Here is a 23,805-nt window from a genome sequence, read left to right on the forward strand (position 1 = left end):
TTGCCTACAACTCCCATCAGCCCCAGCCAGCATGGCCAATGGCTGGGGCTGACGGGAGTTGTAGGCAAAAAAAATCTGGAGAGCTACCGTTGGCCACGCCTGTACTACAGTATCTTATATCAGTAGCTCTTCTTCAGGTGGTTAAAGATTTATTAGGGAAACTAACTTCCATTCCACCCCAGTCCAGAAAGTTGGAGAATATGTACATTATGCACTAGGAGGCTTCCTTCTTGTTCTTTTCCTACCCAATTCTGCAGTTGTTGAACTGACTCAGGACAAGTGAAAGTAGTGTCTATATTCTACACCTGTGGAGATAGGTAAAGGGGTATATATGTCAGGAGTAGGGATGTGCAAAAAAAAAAATTCGGAAGTACACAGATTCGGAAGTATATGGGGGAAAAAATACAGAATCACGTATTTTTCTGAATGCCGTAGTCGGAATAGCCGCATATACGGTAGATGCGCGGTTATTTCTGAATATACGGCCCCATTATACCCTATGAGCCATTGAAATCAATGGCAAATAGGGTATATTTGAAGCCGTCTGGAGGGGAGGGGGTTTGAGGGAGAGCCCCCAAATTTGCAGGGGACTCTCCCCTACAAACCCCCCAAGTCCCAAAAAGATTGGGTCAGGGGCTCTCATTCCAGGGGCTCTCTATTCCACCATTATACCCTATGGGCCATTGAAATCAATGGCAACATAGGGCATAATTAGAGGCTACTGGGGGACAGGGGGTTTGAGGGAGAGCCCCAAAAACAGGGAACCCACAGGGGACTCTCCCCTACAAAACCCCCAAGTCCCAAAAAGATTGGGCCAGAGGGTCCCTGTCTTTGGGCTCCCCAAAAGGCCCATTGCCAACAATGATGGGGAAAGCCCAATTAGCAACTTCCTCCACTATAATTGCTGTGGGGAAAGTGGCTGTGGCCAGAGGGGAGTTTGAGGGAGAGGCCCCGAAACTGCAGGGCAGCTTCAGGGGACTCCCTAGCATGAAACCCCCCTGGCCCAAAAAGACTGCACCCATCTGTGGGTATCCCAAAAGGAACACTGCTCCCAATGGTGAGAAAAAACCAATTAGAGCCACTTTCTCATTGTAATTGTCATGGGAAAAGTGGCTCTGGGGAGCAGGAGGTTTTGAGGAGAGCCCCCCAAACTGCTGTGCAGCTTCAGGGCACTGTCCCACACAAAACCCACAAGGCCAAAAAAAAATTGGACCAGGGAGTCCAATTCCTGGGGCACCCAAATCCAAACCTAACTTCACACCAGAGAATCTCTAGGACCCAAATGCACTACATCCCTCTATCTACTCTATGAACCCTGCAGGCCTGGAACCAATATAAATCCAGTTGCCAATGTCACTGCCACACAAAACACAATCTGCTCAAGGTCTGCTCTGCAGACCTGGCTGCAACAAACCCAGATGCCAGCTCTCCAGCCCTGCCCCAAACAACACGGGGTGAGCTGGCCAAGCACAACAAGCATGCTGGCTCTGGGTCTCTCACCCAGGTGCCAGCTTCCCTGCCACAGAACACACAATCTGCAGATGCCAGCTCTCCAGCTTTGCCCCAAACAACATGGGAAGAGCTGGCCAAGCACAACAAGCATGCTGGCTCTGGGTCTCTCACCCAGGTGCCAGCTTCCCTGCCACAGAACACACAATCTACAGATGCCAGCTCTCCAGCCCTGCCCCAAACAACAAAACTCTCAAACAAGAGAAATGGTGGTCCACCACACCTAGCTCCACATCATTCTGTATCTGACACAAAGCAAGAAGCATTTTGACTTACCTTGAGTGATGGATGGTTGGCTGGTCCAGGCTCTTTTGCGTTACCCAGGGTGCACCACGAGGAGGTGAGCCAGAATTGCACCCCAAATGAGGAAGATCACTGGGAGGGCCTCAGATTGTGTGAGAGGAAGGCAACCATTCCTTCTCTCTCAGCTCAGCAACACACCAGCATCACTGTCCCATTAGAGGGACCTCAGCATTGGTATGGCTGCTGGCTGGCTGTCATCATCACTGGCACCTCCCTCTTTCTTCCTCCTTCCCCTGAAAAAAAAACCTGGGTTATCCTGGCTGGACCTGTGGGTGCTTTTGGTTACATTTGGGGGCTGCAATGGCCCTTTCACTATTATTAGGCATGTGTGGATGGGGGACTGGGGAAATTTGGATTGCTTTGCAGTTTTTAAACCAGCATTCACTTTTGGTTTGGGGAGGGATGAGGGGTGGGGGGGGGGATGCACTGCCAATCAATTTGTGAGTGAGTTTTTGGGCTGTCTTTGGACTCTAGTCTATTTTTAGTGGAGGAGTGTTTTACAACCACCTTCCAAGCACGGGCCAAGAGAGGATGCAGGCACAAGTAGGTGCTCACTTCATTTACTCTCAAAGTCTACGTTTGGGCAGCTGAACAGAGGCAAGTTGACCTTCAGGAAGACCAACTTCTCAACTGTCCAGGGTTGCAGGCGATTGCAATGTGGGCAGACAATGTCGCCCATATGCGAAAAGACGCACATCCAGGGCTACTCTCTGCTCCACCATGCACTCTAGCATGGCACAGGTGGAGTTCCAGCGTGTGCTGACGTCACTGATCAGGCGGTGGCGTGGTACGCCTGTCAGTGTCTGTTTCTCACGCAGCTGATACAAGTCCATATTGCTGCGTGAGAAGTGACCCGTGATGTGCCGACACTTCTGGAGCAGAAGTCGGTACTCATGGGTCGCGGCTAGATACAGACGATCCTGGCTTTTTGTCTGGCCCAATGCGTCCTTAACCACGAGGTGGAGAAGGTGGGTCACGCAAGGAAGGCGTTTTAGGCCCTGACGCTGGACAGCCACCTTAATGTTGGAGCCACCATCAGTCACCACGAAGCCTGTGTTGTCTGTGATTGGCTAGACAACAGTGCTTACTTGGATAACCAAGTAAGCAAAAGATCAAAAGAACAACTATGTTGCTGATGGCTGGGGGATCAGCTACACAACAGCCCTGCAAAGCATGCATTTGCAATGCATTTTGCAAATGCATGCTTTGGATTGGCTGCTGGGGCTCCTCTTCCCCCTCCCCTCCTCCCTGATCCCAGGCAGAAGGAGGCAAGCAGCTCCCCTTTCCCGCCTTTTCCATTGACTTCCGTATACTTCCGAATATATATACGGAAGTATACGGGGAGCCATACTCGGCTCCAGCATAATGGGCGCCAATTGGAATCGGCTGTATGCGATTCCGTATACAGCCGAATCAGTGGTGATTCAGCGGTTGATTCGGTTCGGCCGAACCAAATGCACACCCCTAGTCAGGAGTTGAGTTTTCCTTTTTCTGTCTTCCTTTTTTTTGTGTGAGCAAAAATAACTTCTGTTAATGTACCATCTTTGCTATGCTCTTGCCAAGATCCCAGAATGATGTATTGGGCCAGGCTTTGTTCCACCACTTTCACCTGTAAAACCAATGCTGGAATTAACTATCGCCCTTTGAATGAGGAGAGTCGGTTCAATAATACAGTGGGTGATACTTCAATTAAGTGATGTACAAAAATTAAGATCTGCAAACTCCATGAGCGCCCCAGATAATGCCTCTCCATAGAGACAGCGTCAGTGATTCAAAGATGGAACAATTTCTCTTGCTAACCTAATGTTCTGTGTTCTCTATGCAGATTATTCTCCTCTTTGTTGTATATTTAAATTCTAATATAATTGCCTGGCATATGCAATAAAATTTGCCTAACTTCCCTTTTCTGGAGTCTTCCAGTGCTCTTTTGCAAGCCAGACTGTATTTGCAAACATGACTTTTTAAAAGAGAAAGAGCGCAATAGAAATTGTCCCACTGTCTCAGAAGTAAGTTTATTAAATTTAAAGCCACCGTTAATCTAGTTTTCTCCCAGAGAACTGGGACTTTTGAATTAGGTAACAACCATAAAATCAGTACAATGTGACATAATTCCAAGGAGAGAAAAATTAAAATAATCAGCAGTTCAGTTAGGCTGACTTTCAAGGCATCTACAAAGCAAATCTTGAGCACTCAAAGGCTCTTCTGAACAGTTATGTTTTATCAAGCCTTTCAAAACGGTTGGAGAAGTTCAGAGCAGTCACAGAAAAGTATGAATGGATAGCAGCAGGAATACCCTAGTGCAGGAGTGTCAGATTCATTTGTTATGAGGGCTAGATCTGAAATAAAGAGACCTTGTTGGGCCAGGCCATTTGTGTCATAAAATGCAATGCCAGGTAGTGGAGATATAAACTTTATGAAGGACACAGACAAACACAAAGATTTTTGTAAAAACTTAAAGTATACTTTAAAAGATTAGCACTTTTGCAACATTTTGTTTATTTAACAGTGTCTGCTGACACCTCTTGCTCTGAATTATTGCATAGAAATTTGGAGACAGTGTCTGTGCTGTAGCAATCTTGAGTATGCTGTTCAGGTGTTGTTCAGATGTGTATCTGTAAGTTGCAGACCTACTTTTGATTTATTGTCATTCATTACAGAAATCCCATGGTCAGTATAGAAGGAAGCAAATGGCAGTGGGTTGCTCATGGACCTGATAGGAGCCCTCCAGGGGCCTGATCTGGCCCTTGGGCCATACGTTTGATACCCCTACCCTAGTGGGAATAAGAAGAGCCAAAAGTATTACTGTTCTGAAAATCTGCTGAATGAGGTTCTCTTCCTGGTGTTTCACTTTATCTTAGAGGGATGGATGAACTCTACGCTAGTCCCAGTCAAATTTATCTTTTTCATGAAATGTTTTCAGGGTATTTTGTATGGTGTTGGGTTGGGACTCAAATAGGGACCACTGTCATTTCAGGCCCATTACTACATAGTCTCTGGTATAATAGCACCTTGGAGTGCAGTTTCTTTTGTGGCTTAGTATCACCTAACTGGATCCAAGAACACGGCCCAGTCAGTTGCAAAGTCTTGGATGCTCTAAACCTGAACATGCAAGTTGCTTGCTGGCCAACTTGTTAGCATGTGAGGAGCTATCCTAGGCTGAGTTTGGCTCTCCTGCTTGTTTCACCCATCCTGACTTACTGGAACTCAACCCTTCTTACTTTTGATTATGCTTTTCTCTTCTGGTTGTTGCAGTTTCGACTGCTTATTCAGACATTTGAACTTTATTCTGCTCTCTACCCTGTTTCCTGCATGTAGCCATTGCAGATAGGACTGCTTACCTAGACTACTTGACCTCTGTTTGATCCTCTTCCTTGCTTCTGTGACTTGACCTCTACCTGGATTGCCAGCGCCCTCACATCCATTCTTCCACTGTTGACTCAAACTTGGTTTGTCTTGTATTTAAAGACTTATAACTCCATATCATGATTCATTTTTTTTTATTTATTTAAAACATTTCTCTGCCACCTTTCCATCCAAATAGGGCCCCAAGGAGAGTGAACCTCAAAACCTTTCAGTATTAGAACAATGGTGGAAGACAACTATCGAGGGACTCTCCCTGGGGGCAAAGTTCCAAAGTTTTGATGCCACAACTGAAAAGGCCCCTTTCTTTACTTGCCACCGCATCTAGCCACATATGGTTAGGGCACCTGAAACAGGGCCTCCGTAGATTATCAGAGTGGATGGACAGGTTCATGTGGGAGAAGGTGGTCCTTAAGCTGGCCCCAAGCCATATACGTCCCACCTCCATAACTGTCTCCACCTTGCAGGCAACTCCATTATCAATACCAGGTTGTTGGCCATATCCTTTTTATCAAAGATGGCCTCTAAATCCCACCTGTATTAATGTCACTGCTAGTGTATTTTCCAAACCCATTATATGAACTCAGTACTCCTTAGATGTCCACAGGACCATGGCCTGCTATGTAGACAGACTGTTTTCTTTTAAAAGAATCTCATGGGACAAGGGCAAAGGATGCCATTTTGGCCTAAGCTGCTAGATCACAGGGTCCATTAGGCAGTGTTACAGCCTGGGCACAACAGTACTTTCCCGTGAAGGCAAGGCACATGATAACCCACTAGTAGAACAGTTGCCACCTGTTTTGACCTCCATAGGTGCACCTCTTTTAGAACTTTGCAGAGCAGCCAGCTGAGCTCAGGCATCCAGTTGTGTCCCTTTTCCTGGATGTGAAAACTAGGTTGGATGAAGTCTTTGGCAGACCTGTAAGGCTTGACCTGTTCCTGCACTAGTAGGTCAGCTTGCTAATCTTTTCCCATTGGTGTGCCTGTGGAGAAACCATGAAAAAAAGGTTGCTGGTTTCTAACTGATGTTGTTCAAGCACTTTGTGCAGTCACAAAACCAGGCATCCTTCCCTGGAACAGGGAAATGTTTGCTTGCTTTCATTGCTCTTGGGAGGAACTGGATGAGAAGGTGTGGCTCTGCCTCCTAAGTACGTGATGTTGCACCTGTCTTTTTGAAGTGGGTGGGGCCAATGCCAAAGAAGTTACTTTGTTTAGCCTTAAAAGGTTCCAAAGGATTCTCTGTGCAGGCATAGAATGTATAGACAAGCACTTCAAAAATATCAGCTACAGGTAAACATTTACGCACAAAGGATCCAAATGATGTGTTAACAGCTGCAATTGAAGACTGGGCCTGGATAAGCTCCAGCAATTCATTATTGTATACAGCTAATCTAATAAGTGGCAATATATGGGAGGGAATTTGGAAATAAACTGTTATAAAAAGAAAGTGCAAGGAATGTAGAGCATATTTAATAGTTCATATAAAACATTGGATAAAAATCATATAAGCATTTTGTAATGCTTATGTTATAACATGTCATAGGCCTACCATTTTGTAGGTGCCACAGAATGAAGTTATAAATTGAAGGAGCATACTAATATCTTAAAACAGATTATAAACTACACTTCATTCCAGTCTCAAGTTGCATGGTGTAAGACTTCTAAGAACAAACAGAAGAGAAACACCATTGGGGTTTTTTAGTCATATGCACCAGAAACAGGCTTAAGTGCTGTTTTCCTGCACCAGTGGTGTGTCAACACCCTGGCATGGGTGTGCATAACCTGTGATTTACATGTAAGATAACTATTTTATCGCTTTAACTGCCTTACCTGGAGAAAAAATTAAGCATTCAGTAAAACTTAACTTAGTAAGGATGTGTGCATAACTGTGGGAGAAGCTGATTTGGATTTTATATAACCGTGTGTGTGTGTTGATCAGTTGGGATTTTGAGGTTTGGCGGGCAAATTTCTCAATGCATCACAATTGTGTAGTTAAGCTTGCCTACAAATTACATCTGTAATTCATTTTAAAAATTAAGATCAGACGTTTCTTACAACAAGCTATAAAAATGCTAAAAATCATACATGTTCTTGGACTAAATTTTCCTTTTTTCTTTAGGGAGTAACTATTCCCAGTCAGAGGCGCTATGTATTTTACTATAGCTACTTGTTAAAGAATCAACTGGATTACAGACCTGTGGCGTTGCTCTTTCACAAAATGATGTTTGAAACAATTCCAATGTTCAGTGGCGGCACTTGCAGTGAGTATTTGTAAATATCTGAAAAATGAGATTGTATCTTCTAATATTCATATCAATCAGTGAGCATAGTTACCCTCACCCCCCATTATATATTTGATTGATATACGGTTGATATATTTAAACCGTAACTAAAGTTCCCCCCATAAGTTGATGATTAAGATGATTAAATTTACTACTTCAAGCTGTTTAAATTCTTCCAAACTTTTGGAATGGATATTCTCTGGAAGCAGATACTACACAACTAAACTTACCTGGGAGCAAGCAGGAGAGTAGACCAGCATGGATGCTTGTGGCCTCAATCCTGGCCACAATCCTCTCTAGTTTGGTATAGTGGTTTAGTGCACAGACTCTTACCTGGGAGAACTGGTTTGATTCCTCTTCCAGATGCAGCTGCTGGAGAGACCTTGGGTCAGTCATGAATTTCAGAGCTGTTCTGCTCAAAAGCAATTCTTGGAGACCTCTCAGCCCCACCTCCCTCATAGAGTATCTGTTTTTTGTGGTGGGGAGGAGATTGTAAACCACTCTTGAGATTCCGAGTGAAGTGCAGAATATAAATCCAATCTCTTCTCTTTACATTGTACCACACATCTGCTAAATCCTGCTAGATACTTTAGATAACTTGGTTGACACTATGGCAATCATTTAAATTCCATATCGTGATAAGAGCTGGTTATTTAACATAATCAAAGCCCTCTCCCGGCTTCCCCTGCCTTTTGAGAGTAACAAAGTGTCAGTGAATACTGGCTAGAAGATTGTAAAGTAAAATAGGAGAAAAGCTTAATGCTGCTGTATAAAGACAGGCAGTATGGTGTGGTTTCTTTTGTTGAGAGAGACTCAAAGGGCCATAGCTCAGTTGGTGGAGCATATGGTCTGCGTGCATTGAAGTTCTAGGTTTAATGCCAGAGTAGATAATGTCTTATCTCTTGGATATAATGCTCATACTGTAAGAGGAATAGTATGCTTATCCAGGGATGTTTGGCTTACTTGCTTTATAGTTCCACTGCATATGCAAAAACCAGGGAGGCACTTTGAAACTTGTGCTTGGAATATATTTGTATATAATATAGTAAGTTTGGAACTAATCTCTTAGAACGTTCCTTATGTGCCCAAGAATATTAAGATCTTAAAATTAGGTTTGCTTGCTTCCATGTGCTTACATTTGGGTTTAGTCACTCCATATTATGCCACAGACTGCAATAAAATGTATATTGTGTGTTGCTGTTGTTGCTAACTTCTGAAATGATTAGAGCTTCCTCTTCTGAAGCTGGGAAAATGGTTAGTAGATTTTTGTGTTAATTTTGTTCTGCATTCTGTATAATTAGGGTTTTTTGGTTCTGGTTTCCTTTTTCCCATAAGTGTCTGGATGTGTTTCAGAGAAGGTGTGATACTTCTGTTGTCTTTGATCCATGGCTTTAAAATGCTATTTCTGACATCTACATTTTCTGGTCATTTAATATTTGACATCGTATGATGCTATGTAGTAGGGCAATAACTTCAGAATTAAGAATCAGGCTGGAGTATACTAAATAAAAATTCTGTTTAGAAGCATATTAAACATTTTTGTATATCAGTTAATTTCAGCAGTAATCTACTAGAGAGCCAGTTGCTACTAGATTCCTATTGATGTTAATATAAGTTTTGTTATGTAGCAGGTTTTCAGTTGTCTAGTGCTGGTTTGGTCTGATAATACAGAATTCCCCTATTAATGGCTGAGCTTTTAATTTTTAAAATGTAATATTGAAAGATTGGATTCCTGAAACAAGTACCATAACCCTTCTGTAGTTGTTATTGCTGAGAAACATTTATTAAGAATATTTGTTGTAATAAGTTGTTTAGCTCTGATTGTTGAAATTAATTTAAACTGCTTATTATGAAATGATTGCTTTTATTGTACAGATCCTCAGTTTGTGGTCTACCAACTTAAGGTAAAGATATTCACCTCCTCTTCAGGACCCACAAGACGTGGAGACAAATATATGTACTTTGAGTTCCCTCAGCCATTACCAGTTTGTGGCGATATCAAGGTGGAATTCTTCCATAAACAAAACAAAATGTTGAAAAAGGTTTGTTTTCTAATCAGAGATGGCTTTGTTTTTAATTTCCCCAAGTCCTAATTGGGTGGGTTTTATACATTCTGACAATGATCGTACAAGTCACTTAGTTTCCAGGATTTGTATGGAAATGTGGGAAGTGAGATGGACAGTTTTTAGAGGTCAGTCCCATTGAGAACGCTTTGCTGTAACCTGGACTTATAAAGGCATGAATAATGGACCAAATCTGAAAGAACTGACCTGTCTGACCAGATGAAGTTGGTAAAAAGTTCTTCCAGCAATTGCTGGTATGAGAGGGACCAGGTGCTATAGCATTCATGCAGATTCCTCAAGTCTGAGCAAATGAGGGTTGAAAGCCGGGATGGGGGGGGGGGGGCTTCACAAGTTTGTCCTCTTGGTGTGTAAAGTAGGATGATATATTTCTATGTGCAGTTCTAATAGCAAGAGGGTGAGGAGGTCTGTTCTCTCCTCCCTGCGTACACAAACACACACACTACTCTTTGCCCAGCTCATTTCTGGCATCATAGTCAGGGGAAAGGATCTGAGTAAAAAATTAGGAGGTGTTAAGGTGGAGCAGCAGATCGAAATACAACCAACCATGATGGCTGTTGCATCTAACTTGGCCGTGAGTAATCAGAGAAGACCTAACCCTGTCAGCAAGCCCACTTCCTCTTCAGATGCAAGCCCTGCTGTCTGTTGTTATTCCAGTCTTTCTCTGGATTCAGCTTCACTGAGCTGACTGCAGTGAGTCATTATCTGAGAAATTAGGTTGCAGGGCTAGGGCTTAAAGGTGTTCATTGTGCATATTGAACTCCCCTAAGCAAGTCTGAGTACCCTCTGTCATGTACCAGTGTACACATCAGTAAGGGAGAATCTTAATTTTCATTGAATCTGTTACTTTGGTTTATTAATTAAAATTTATATAGCAGTAAAACCAGTAGTTCTGAAATTAATTTTATGTCATGCATGCCCATCTTGTGGCAGGCATCATCATAGAAGGTCTTCCTCTTGTGTGGGAAAGAAGTGTCTTTCTAAGATGGTACTTGCCAACTGCAATTTTAGAACAGATTTTTTTTAAAAAAAATAGTTAAATCAAGACTATAATCTTTGTGCAGTTACCTATGGGCAAGTCCACTAAAGCAACTTCAAACAACTTAAAAAAAAGTATCACAGTCACATTACTGTGAATGTGATTAGCCCTTAGATGATTTTTTAACTGCGTAAATTTATTTTCTTTCAAGATCTGTCTCTGCTTTGTGGGAAAGGTAGGTGTAGAAACCAGAAAGGTTTAAAATTGTTACAAATAAGATGCAACATATTAAGATACAAAAAGGAGTGTTAAGTTTTATTTAAAAATAAGAAACAATAAGGATTAAGTGGAGAAACTAGATCTGAAATAAACCATGAATGTATCTGTTGACGTTTAAAAGGAAAATAAAGGAGTAGTAACTTTTCTAGAAAACAGTTGTATTGTTTATTAAAACTCTTAAATAAATTATAAGGGCAGTTTTAGAAATGTGTTGAAGCCCTGATATTCATGGTTTCGTGAGAACTTTTGTTCTTCACAGTGGAAATTAGCTTCCGTAGGGTAATGGATGAAGTTGGCCCCCTACTGGCTGCAGTATTTTCTTTATTCAGTATTCGTACACTTCTTTGAAACATGCTAGCTTTGTATTGATCACCAAAAGAACTTGACTGTAGAGATTCATTCTCAGTAGCTTGTATGCCAAACCACCTGTATGTGTTTTTACTGGATAGAAAAAAGTGTATAAGTCTTATAAGTCACATACAGTTCCTTGAAATCCCTTTCTGTTAAGAATTGTTTGGAACAGTACTCATTTGCTTATATGACCCTTTTAACAGCCCATGCAGAGATTACCCAGATTCAGGAAAGTGCATTAACAAGTAGAAGCACTTAACTTCCTTTTATAATCCTTTAAAGTTAGGACTGAGAAATAAAATGTTCATTCGTTTTTTGCCAGCTGTTACCTTTTGGGGTGGGAGGAGAAAATTTGCTTCTTAACAACATAAAGGGAAACTTCCTCTTGTGTCTGCTCTCAGCAGGTTTCTTGTATATATCTCGTATATGTTATAAAAGCAGTGCAGAATGACCTGTTTTTTTTAAAGATTTATATTCAGTTATTTGATCAGATGATCTCCTTTAACTTTAAATACATTATAATTTTTCTCTGGCATCTTTTAGCTCCTGCCTTGCACTGATGAAAAGCAGAGTCTTTCCTATGTAGCTTGCCAGATCGTAATTCCTTATAGAAAAATATCAAATCAAAAATGGAAGTTGTGCAGCCTAAGCCTAACTTTTTAGTGGTTGGGTCTGCCTGTACTATCGTATACTATCTGTTCTGTATTTACTGTATGCTGGTCACAGTATTTCCTCTCTATGGTGAATTTTAAGTTCAAGTTGTTAGTGAGAACTACAGCTTCTGCACCTCTAGGGTTGTTTTATGCAGTTCTCATCACAGCAGTCATAGTTAAGGATATAACAGTATGCTCCTAATTCACATGGCTTGGCTATTTTATTATCTTAGGGTTCTTGGTATGTAGTAATCATGTTGAAAAAGCTGCTTTCCCCCCCTTCTTTAGGACAAAATGTTTCATTTCTGGGTAAATACATTCTTCATACCAGGACCGGAAGAAAATTCTGATAAAGTAGAAAATGGCAGTCTTCTCGGAGATCAGGAACTTGATGGTATTTTCAGTACAGAACGATCCGATAATGACAAGGAATATCTAATACTTACACTAACAAAAAATGATTTAGACAAAGCGAATAAAGACAAAGCAAATCGTTACTTCTCTCCAAACTTTAAGGTAAGTATTGTCAAATCCTTCGCCTAATGGATCCTAAAGTGTGTTCAGTGATTTGAAGTATACCATACTTAGTAAAATAGAGATTCATTTATTATATGGCTCAAGAATAAATGCTTGATAAAGCAGTGATAAATATCACCTAACTGTAAAATATTGTTTTTGTTTTATTAATGTATTTATACACCACTTTTCTCATACACTCAAAGTGGTATGTGAAAGGTTTCACATTTAAGAGAATTAGTTTTGTGTTCACCTGTTGTACATTGAGTCTGCTGAAGCACAAGCTTCTTATTTGCATTTTCCTGTGTATGCATTACAACAGAAATATCAAAGCTGGAAGAAACAGCTTCCATTCTAACTCTCACATGTAAAGAATTCTGTCTATTGACCCTAATTTGGTGAGGTTCCTTTTCAACAGATTTCAGCTCACATTGGGTTCTACAAAAATCAGCTAAGCGAAACACAAAGTTTAGTATGTATGAAAGAATTCGGCATTTATCTGGTTTTTATTTTTCCAGTTCATAAGTGTGTGTGCCCATAGGAGTGGGGACCCAGAAGGACTTGCTGGGGACATACCATTCTCCTCTTCTCCACTATTTCCCTTTCCTGAAAGCCCCCAAAGGCTTTCTCTTCTTCTTGTTTCCTTAATTGCTTCCCACCTGCCAGCCAATCTACCATTATCTACCCCCACCCCTTCAGCTTTTTCTCTCTCCAACAGCCTTTCCCCAGAACCCAGTTGTGCAGGGCCAGCCACTGGGGTGGGTCAAGTTGCATGCTAACATCCAGGTTAGGCCAGTGGAAAAATGCAGAACCTGCAAGAACTTGGGGGAGGGGTTCACTTCCTGCTGTATCCTCCTCCCTGTGCTATTTTCTCATTGTTTCCTCCTGGTAGTCTCCATGTCTTCAGCTTTCCTGGCTTCCATCTGTCCTTCCCATACACCCACTTCCCATCTTCAGCTATATGTATTATGTATTTACTTCATACATTCTTTATCTCCAATGGAAAACCAAAAGCAGCTTATATCTTTCTCCTCTCCACCATTTTATCCTCGCAACAACTCAGAAGCAGGTTAAGCTGTGTGTAAGAGTGGTTTGAACCTTCCCAGTGAGCTTCCATGGTGGAGTGGGCATTTGAACCCGGGCCTCTCAGATCCTAACTTGAAACTCTACCCGCTGTATTGCACTCACTGTATTACACTTGCTGAACAGTAGGAAGCAGCCAGTCCTAGAAGAGTCATTCAAGTTGCATGGTAGCAACTACCAGGCCCAACCCCAATGAGACTTTCCTCAAAGGCTAAAATAACCCTTGAAAGGGCTCTGCCAGCTCCTCTAGTCTTTTACTGACAGAAACAAGGCTTGAAGGCTGCCCATAGTATTATGCATATGTGTCACTGGCCACTGAGTACTTCTGTTTCTTAAGGGTATAGGTGCTTCTTTGTGCCTGGCCCCAATGAGTCCTCCCTCAAAGGCCAAAATAGCACTGGAAAGGATCCATCCACTTTGGCTTTCAGCAATAGAAACCAAGACTTCAACTGATATTGCTGCTGTTGTTACTGAGGGCATTCATTTCTTAAAACTGCAGGTGTTCTGTTATTTTGGGGTGGGGCGCTTAACCCCCCAGTGTTTTGCTTTGTTTATTTTCTGATTTTTCTGCGAAGCTGGATCTCTTCTCAGTTTTGTAGAAATATCTTGCAGGTCTGTTCACTGCACCAATTTCTGTATCCACAGCTTTGGCCATATTGAGAATTAGATATATTAATGATATATTAATAGGGAAGTTTTTCTTTGCTGTGGTTAGCATGGAATTCGATTAATAGGAATATCTGTTAGCTGGTTTCTGAAAACATCAGTAAGAATAAAAAGGGCAACTTTGAAAGAAAATGTGAAATATATGGAGCTTTGAAGCATAAACATGAGAAGCTGTTTGATTACTCTAGAGGAAATGGGAAAACATTTAAGCAGTAATAAGTCTTAAATATTTTGCTGCCTTAAAGGCCTTCACTTAATTGTAGAGCATATTATTGCTTGTGTGTGCTTTCCTACGTAGTGCTTGCTTATGTTTTATCTATACTGGTAATTTAATAGGATCATTGTATGAAGATGAAATAATACCAGATATGAGCATGTGCTTTCCCTGTCAATTACTGGCAATATTTCACATGATGAATATGTGAAGATCCTTCCTTTTCTATCTCCAGCAGGTATGTACTTACTTCTGCCATCATCCTCTTTTTCTAGGTGAAGCTATTTTTCACAAAAACAGTAGAGGAGCCATCAAACGCAGAAGCGAGCAGCTCAACTTCAGTAACACCGGACGTTAGTGATAATGAACCTGATCATTATAGGTATTCTGACACCACTGACTCTGATCCAGAGAATGAACCTTTTGATGAAGATCAGCATACACAGATTACAAAAGTCTGAATATTTTTTTTAATTTGGGAAAAAATACCACAAAGAAGAAAACTTGAATAAACTGAATTATGGACCTTTTGGAATGGCAATAGGACATTGTGTCACGATTATCAGTTGTAGAACAGTTTTCCTGACCAATCTCGTTTTGCCCTATGAAGCCACCAGGCTTGACACTTGTTGTCCAGTTGAGGAAAAAAAAGGTTACGTAGCTATGTTATGTATATACCTTTTTGTGTCAAGAGGACATTTAAATTTCAATTAGGAACACATAAAGATGGCACTTTCCCATTTGATTCCAGTTTTATAAAAGTGGAGACAGATCTGATGTGTATACGTAGGAATTTTCCTTTTGTGTTCTGTCATCAACTGAAGTTGCTGTAAAGCTCTTTCTAATACACAGGTTCACATCCTGCCCCTTTCTTTGCACTTATGTGGCAACAGATAAGTCTGCAGTTGGCTTGGAGAAGTAATGGGGTTTTACTACATTTGAATGCATGTAATATGGATAGGAGAGTGGAAAGAGAAGCTCAGAAAGGAATGTTTTGTGCTGGACCCTGGACTGTGTACCATTTCCAGCTTACTTACATGCACCTCTTCAGCATGCTCAGTAATAAATCCTGGACCTTGAGGAATCGCCGCTGTCACTGCTTGTTGTTTGTGCATTTTATTTTTTCTACGCATAATGGTGCTAGAAAAGGCAGCTAGGGGGAGTGGTTCTGTGTTAAGGGGTACAGGAATGAACCTTCCGCAACATCTTACGATTGAAATAATGGAGGGATATGAAATCAATGTGGATACACGTGAAACACAATAACAATGACTTAACCATATAAATGTGGAGGCTGTCTACCAGAAATGGGCATAAACTGTAGTTTGTGCGTTAGTTGACATGTCCCCAGCTGTGGATGGAAAAAGAAGAGTACAGCTTTTGTAGTCTTAAAACACACTCACTCTGTCTTTCAAACAATTGCTTTTTTAAGCTTCATAATATAAAACCTTACGTGTTTATTGGCATTAAGTTTGTTCATCAGCAGTGGTCCCACTTGATTAAATTAATTTGGAATCCGTAGTGCCCAGTCCACTAGTATTAATAAAGAGGATATAAATCATAACTAATCAAGGCAGAACTCAGGCTGAATGCTAAACAAAGGGGCAGTATGCCCCTTCCACATCCATTGGTCAATTTTGCTCCCTTTCTAAATCCTCTGTGTAGTTGTGTGCCTATAACTTCATACTGACTTTCGCAGGACTTGTGTTTAACTACACAGGATAATAGCTTTCATCCATAATGTGAACGTTATACAAAGCTATTGCTGAGGCTTCCTAAGTTTTGATCCCTTTAAATGGTTCCATAGATTAAACTGATTGGCACGAGTTGACTATTGAATCACCATTGACTGTTCCCTCCCCTGTGATTTAAGTTTAACCAGATTTTTCTTAAAACAATTTGAAAACATTAACTGACTAAAAAGTTTGTGCTTTAAAATATTTGGATGTTGACAGTGTTTGGTGTCTTATAGAACTTTATCTTGTACAGTTCTACTGTGTAAAATGGGAGGGCCAGTTGGGAAGAGTTTTATTGGCCTTTTGCACTGTTGTTCTTCCTTTTGGAATGTGAAGGTCTGAATGAGGGTTTGGATTTTGAATGTGTCAGTGGTTCTGAGAAGCCTTGCTTACGTTTTTATGGTATAGTCATTGAAAAAGGAAAATGGCATTATATATATATATATATATATATATTATGCATACTCTCCTATACTTTATTTCAGCTACCATCCCTATAGAACATGGCAAGAATTACTATGACTGAAAGGTTTGAGTCCTGATTAAAACTTTATTTATGACAGTATTCATTAGCTTGAAAATGCATTCTTGTAGGTAATTTCTTGAGTTTCTGGACTGTGTGCTTAAATTCTTGGATGTGCAGCCGCTTACATGTCTGAAATTACTTGAAGGCATCACTTTGACAGGAGCTTACTGTTAGGCCCTGTGCCATCCCTAGTCATCTGTAGCCCCAGTTAAAATAGTTTGTCACAGTAGTTAAAGGGCAGTTGTATAAAATAGCACCAAGTTTCTTTGCTGTGGCACAGGTTGTAAACCGAAGGGACGTTTACACACAGCATCAGTTGTTTTCAGCTTTAAGGAACAAAAAGAAATAAAGGTTAGGGTGCCAATGTGCAGTTCCTTGTTTAAATTCTAGCAAACGTGCAATATGTTAACGATGCCTGTGGTTGCCACAAAGTGCCTCGTTTACCTTTTAAAAATACTGTTAATGTGTCATGCATGCAGATGGAAGGGGTGGAACTGTGCACTAAAAGGAGGCTTTAACTGCAGTGTTCAGTAGAGCTGCCTCTTTTCTTCGCCAGTTCAAAATTCTCAGTCTGTTTTCATATAGAATATATATACTAAAAAAATTTGTCTGTTAAGCAGCCTTATTCTGATTCTGATTCAGCCTCTTCAGATACTATTGTGCTGTGCAACAGTGGCTCTGTGTGTAATGCTATGCACTGAGGATACACAAAGCAAGAAAATGACATGTACAGGATAATGTCTCATACAAATCAAATGTCCGTTTGTTATTGTGTTTAACAGCCCTTTATCTTAGTGTTAAAACTCCACTTAAAACTGATTAAAGTCTCATTCTTGTCACTGTGTTGGGTGTATTATTATATTTTTAAAAACCTATTCATTTCTGTAAAATAATGAAAAGCACATATGGTTGGGTTACGTAATGGAGGGCAACTTAAGGCAAAGCAGATAATTTTTCTTTAAGACTTGGTTCTATGAAGTTATTGATGAGGCTTTGACTGGATTTCAGAGATACGCATTATCTTGTGAAGTTTAATCAACTTTCCCAAGCTTACACCTGTAACTGCAGTAGTTCTGTTGCATAAAAAGAACCGTATTAATAAAGCAGTTGTTACAGTCTCTCCTGTAGGTATCCCAGGGGAGACAGTATTATACTGAGGGTAAGAGAGTTCCTGGTAGATCTAAATTTGTAGAACAATTAATTACTCTTTTTTAAAAATGTCTATCTAATATGGGATCTTTGCATTCTGAGATTTCATAGTAAACTGCCAGCTTGAAGATTGTAAACTTGGGTTTATGAAATTGGTTTACAAAATTTTATAGCTTTCCAGTCTCATTGTTTCCAGAAACTAATATTTTTTTTAATCAGATAAGCTGCTTCCTGTTGGAATAAAAAATCAAATGCTACCACCAAAATCAGAGATTGCTTCATAGTGACATTTAACAATTGACCCTGTTGATTTTTTGGATGGAGATCCATTTCAGTACTTAGAATGCTTGTGATTCTGTGAGGCTTAATAGGGATCACTTGAATTACTTTGTCTTTTGTGTTAGGTGTGAAAGAAGCTATCTACTGTCTAACTACTATAACATTGCTGTCTTTGTATTTGTTTCATATATTTTGAAATGTACATATATGACATGCATTTTTTCTATGTTTCCTTGTGTAAGTTCTTTGCGCAAATTCTTAGTATTTGTAATTTGCATAGTACCAAAATGCAGCATGGTATGACCTGGTGCAGAAAACAGGTTTATGAGAATGGATGTTTAAAATTCAAGGCTTGTTTGCTTTAACATCACAGAGTTTCTTTACTGTGTAATGCATAGTCCCAAAGAAAGCTGGGACAGCTTGTGTCTGTTGGTTTTGAATAACTTTAAAGTTTAACATTATAGATTTTCCATACAAGGAGTCAAGCTTGTGATGTGAGTATGCAAGGAGGAGGGAAAAGGTACTTTTATCAAATATATATATTTAAATATTATATAAATTGAATATACTATGCATTAAATAATATATATATATATATATATATATATATATATATATATATTAAATATATAAATTCTGAATTAACATTGAGGACACATAAGTGATTAAATGTCTTTCTGGTTAGGCTTTTACTTTTTTTTTAAATGTAGTGTTTAATAAGTACTTTTTTAGTCACAGCTTTACTGCCCCAGTACAGTACTAGTGATAGATCATACTAACACTTTTTTCAATTTGTCTCCGGTATACCTATAACATGGACATAATCTTTGATTTCCACAGATACTTAGCAGTCTATCTTCACACATATTGCACATGCAAGCCAAAGCTCATTGTCATGGCTTCTGTGCAGTCCCACATGGGTCTGCATGATTGCAGGTCAGCTGTGGAGAGTAGTTTCTAAGCTTTTCTGAAGAAGCTTCTAGGTTTTGGAGTGCTCCCCTCACCTGTGTCCAAAGAGGTCCTTTTTCTCGCCCAAAGGTCACATAACAGAGGCAGGATGAGCACTCCTTCCCTCATTTCTCTGCCGCTGTGAGGAGAGGATGTGCTTCTAAGCTGCTGTTTCGTGGGGCCTCAGGAATAAAAGAAAGCTCTTCATAGAGAACAGTGATGATTTTCAATCTAAGCCACATGCCTAGCTTTTAGACACCTTACTCTCAAGGCACACAAAGGGAGAGCAGCAAGACTTAACACTGCACCTGGGGGGAAAGCTCTGGGCCCAAACAGATAAGGGTGCAAGGGCCCATTTGGTGATTTCAGCACCAACACCCTCATTATCAGAGCCCCAAACTCAAGTCTCCATCCCAAGATTGACATTAACTGTCTGAAAGTTGCAAAAAAGACAGCCTTGCACTCACACTGCAGTCTGCTTAAATTCCTGTCATATTGGTGCCATTCAAGCTCCTCTCAAAATCAACTATTTCCATTGCTGCAGAATTGTGACTTGCCCACTTGAGGTCATCAATCCTATGTGCCCCAGCCCTAATGGTCAATTACTTCCTGGAGGCAAGCATCAATACAAATGATCTTCAAATCAAAGTGCCTCTGGGGCCATAATTCACCATTGGGGCTCCATGTTGACTCATTTGCTCATCTCCCTCAACATCAAGAAGGGTATTAAGGTCCCCAGATTCCTCAGAAGACAAGGTTTTCAAGGTGCCTCCTAAAGACCCAACCACATCACAAGGCAAAGGGAAAACCAGATAGGCAGCCATCAAGTCATTGGCCATCTTGGCAAAATCCATGGGGCTTGATTCCACTCACTGGGCTGAATGGGCACTCCCACAGGCTCCATACCCATGGCAACCTGTAAAATCTTCCGCAAGATCCAGACAGGACCACCAGCACTAACACCACTCTGACTTGGGCTCCCCTCATCAAGCTTCCGACTCCAAGAATGTACTCTACTAAAGTTCAGAAGCAGGTTCAGAATACTTCAGTGCCATCTCCAGAAGATACAGTCACTGACCCACTGGCTCTCTCCCCAGAGGACCTTAAGATGTATTCAGAGCAGTTGAGCAGGACGAAAGCCTTGTGTCAAGAGTTCAGTGTTTCAGAGCTGCAACCATCTGATCCTATCATATGAAGCCTTTGTACAGCTCCAACTTGGGCCCAGTGGTGCTCGCACTGTTGAAAGGGATACAAGAAATAGTTTTAGCCACCTGAGCTTAAACCAGCCTTGGCACCAAAGACGCTGAAAAACCTCTGCAGGATTAGGGGAAAATTCTGTTAATACCTGTTTTGCTGCCCTCAAGCAAATTCCATAGCCCCCAGAGGTCTTACCAGCCAAGAGAAGAGCTGGAAACAGTTCACACTGTCCACACCCAATAAAGAGGACAGAAGATCTAATCCTCCAGGGCTATGAGACTGTGTGGCTAACTTTACAGCAGTCATGGGCTGCTACAAAATGTTACTATGGGAAAAGATGTCACAGTTTCTCAAATTGCTGCCAGTTGATAAACAGAGAGTGGCTAAGGTCCTCACTGCAGAAAGACAAAAATTAGGGAAACAGCAGCTCAGTGCTACAAGATATGGAGCAGATTGTAATAGTCTCTGGCATTGTCATACATTCATGGTTATGTTATTTAGCTCTTCCGCTCGATATGAAAGCCAAAATAGAGGATCTTCCATTTGAAAGTCAAGACCTATTCAGTGACCAATCCAATGTTGTTTGGATTGGATTAGGAAGAACAAGTTGACAGCCACATCTGTGGACATAACTCATACTTCATCAGCACCTTTTAAACAAATGTACTTCCCAGAGGTATCCTCAATCAAAGTCCTATTGTGCACAGGACTGCAGATACCAGGTGCCTCTGCCCCTCCATCAGGGCTTGAGGCCTCCTTAAATGCAACAATTCCAGCCCAAGAGACATGGCAGACAATGGAAAAGAAAGCCTTCCCAAGGGACCAGCACTTTAGAAGTGCCCCATCCTCCTGATTAGGTTTTGACCAGGGTTTTTTTGGGTAGGCTATCCACGTTCTTTTATAATTAGTGCCAAGTTACTGTTGATGATTGTGTGTGATCTATAACGAAGATTTTTTTAAATTCCACATCACTGTCTCTGCTTGAATACCCTCCAGCCAAGTCTTGTAACCTCTCCCATTTCTAACACAGGAGGGGGTCTCCTCTTTATTAGCTAAGGGAGCAATTACAAAGCTTGTCCATAAGGATCAATCAAAAGGCTTCTTTTCTAGATATTTTGACATTGACAAAAAAGGCAGAGACATTTTAAGCCTAAGGAAATAAATGTTTAAATGTCCAAGAGTTGAAGATGTTAGCCATACAGGAGGTAATGTCTTTTATGACTATCAACAGATGTGTACTTCCATATTTCAGTACACAAGGACAGTAGGAAATACTTGAGGTTCTGCTATGGGTACGTCATGTTTTCCCTTGGGCTCATAATGGCACCTAAAGTATTTACCCAGTGTGTTGCAAAGGTTATAACGTATTTTATGTTAAAAGGCTGTACAGTGTACCCTCTTTTAGATGACTGGCTCTTTGTCAATGACTCCCCTCAGAAAGGCTGGTCAAGAGCCTGAGTTTGGCCTTGCACACTATTCAGTCATGGGTTTCTTGGTTTGGTTTGGTTTGGGGTTTTTTTTGTAAACTGGGAGAAATCCTGCCTTATTCCTGTTCAATCTATTGACTTTATTGGGCGGGACTTTCTTAGATTCCCAAAAGAGGGAAAGTATATTTGCTCCTCCCCAGCTCCAAGATTATGTTGGCCCTTGTTAAGAAATTTCTGTCCAACATACACTAGTCAGCCAAACACATACAATGACTTCTAGGTTATGTGGCTTCCACCACTGCAGTGGTCCCATATGCTTGCTTACACCTGACACCATTGCAAAATTGGTTTCTAAGGAATTTGAATAGCAGTTCTGAACCTTAGTGGAGGAAACTCTCTGTCCCAAGAATCACTGTAAGGTCTCTCCTTTGGGGGTCCCTATAAGAGAACCTCCTCAAGGGAATCCCTCTGGAAGTCGAGTTTCATGACACTCACTTCACTGATGCTTCAGTCACAGGTTGAGGTGCTATCAGAGACTAAAGTTGAAAGGGATGTGGACTAAGAAAGAATCCACCCTTCACACTAACTTGTTAGGAGTTGAGAGCCATCAAATTTGCTTTCACCTTTTTTTTAGAGATCACCAGAGGAAGACATGTTCTGTTAGTAATGGACGGTGTCATAGCAAAGTTCTGCATGAACAATAAGGGACTCCTAGAGGGATCCCTCCACCTGTGCAGAGAGGCTACACTCATCTGGCAGTGGGCAATAAGGCACAGCAACTGAAAGCTATTCATATAGCAGGTCTAAACAAAGTAGCAGACAGCCTAAGCAAGGACACAAATGCAGAACAAGGGCAGTCCGTATCAGACTGCTGTCTGGCCCCAATCTTCAAAAAAGGGAGTCCCCAAGGTAAATGACAAAAAATGTTATCACTTCTGCTTCGGAGCAGTCAAGAACATAGGTTCTACAGGGGATGCCTTCCAGTGGCAGTAGTGTGGCCCCCTCTTTTATATGTTTCTCCCTATTGGTATCCTCCACAGGATAATTCCCAAGATAAAGGCAGGCAGGTCATCGTACATCCTTCTGGCCCAGAAGGGTGCAGTTCCCCGCCCTGTGGAAACTGGCCAGAGGGTGACACATGACATTGCCCACAGAGGAGGATCTCCTCCACATAGAGCCTATTTGCCATCCTCTGGTACAATGCTTGCACTTGACTGCTTGGCTAATCCTACAGTAGTGGGGGTTTTGCACAAGGTTGAGCAGTTGTAACTGCCTCTTGCAAATCCACAACAAGAAGGTCCTATAAATGAAAAAGGTTTGTTCACTGGAGTGACAAGAATGGCTTTGATCCACTATCGTATAGTTTGAGCAAAATCTTTCATTAGCTACAGGAACTGCAAGAAGGGGGTCTGGTGACCTCATCTATAAAGGTTTACTTAGCTAGCATCTCTGTGTTTCATGTCCCAGTAAGTGGAGAGTCAGTCTCCATTCCAGAGGCCAAGAAGTTTCTTAAAGGTTTATTTAATATGTTTACACCTGTTATATCCTCCTGCATTTATCAATGGAGTTTGTCCCTAGTCCTTTCAAAATCAGTGTATAGACTCTTTAAACCCATGGCCAGTGCTGACTTGTCTTTTGTCTCTTAGAAAACTCTTTTTGGTAGTGATTATCTCCACCAAAAGGGTATGTGAACTACAGGCACTGCACTGTGACTCTCCTTTTACTAAATTCCACCCAGACAAGGCCTAAGACCTTTACCATGCTCTTCACCATAACTAGATTTGATAATGACTACCTTTTCAGTTTTCTCCCATGACAAGAAGCAGTAGAAACAGCCTTTGTTTCTTTATTTAGAAGCTTTCTCTTTTGCTTCTTGTATTCTTTTAGTCATATGGGCTACAAACCTAGTGTAGAGTTTCTCCCAAAGACATAACCCTCCCAGTATTCTTTCTGACTCTGACATCATCATCAGAACAAACACTACATGCACTAAATGTAAGAGCACCACTCCTTTTTTATTTAAACAGGACACAAGAATTCAGGAAGGATAGAAACTTGATGAGGACTCAGGTGTCTTCAGCAGCATTCCATACCAGACGCACACTGGAGGATATCTGCACTTGGTCCACTTTCTCTATGTTCATCAAGCGTTACTCAATAGATGTGTACTCCAGAAGTTAAGCAGCAGAGGGAAAAGCTGTGTTACAAGTGATTTTCTATTGATCAGCCCACACCCTCTACCCTAAGGTGGGCTTGCTTATTCTCCC

At 41.1% G+C, this 23,805-nt stretch overlaps 1 protein-coding gene across 1 annotated transcript in view; it reads left to right on the forward strand.

The window, feature by feature from the left end:
* Positions 1-17,377, forward strand: part of PTEN (phosphatase and tensin homolog) — a 69,837-nt gene extending 52,460 nt beyond the window's left edge. The window contains exons 6-9 of the mRNA XM_060241262.1: positions 7,292-7,433; positions 9,330-9,496; positions 12,086-12,313; positions 14,552-17,377. Of these exons, the coding sequence (XP_060097245.1) occupies positions 7,292-7,433; positions 9,330-9,496; positions 12,086-12,313; positions 14,552-14,737 (723 nt within the window). The 3' untranslated portion in view covers positions 14,738-17,377. The remainder of the gene's footprint in view (positions 1-7,291; positions 7,434-9,329; positions 9,497-12,085; positions 12,314-14,551) is intronic.
* Positions 17,378-23,805: the final 6,428 nt, after the last annotated feature.

Source organism: Heteronotia binoei, chromosome 6 (genome assembly GCF_032191835.1).
Source record: "Heteronotia binoei isolate CCM8104 ecotype False Entrance Well chromosome 6, APGP_CSIRO_Hbin_v1, whole genome shotgun sequence".
Taxonomy (NCBI): domain Eukaryota; kingdom Metazoa; phylum Chordata; class Lepidosauria; order Squamata; family Gekkonidae; genus Heteronotia; species Heteronotia binoei.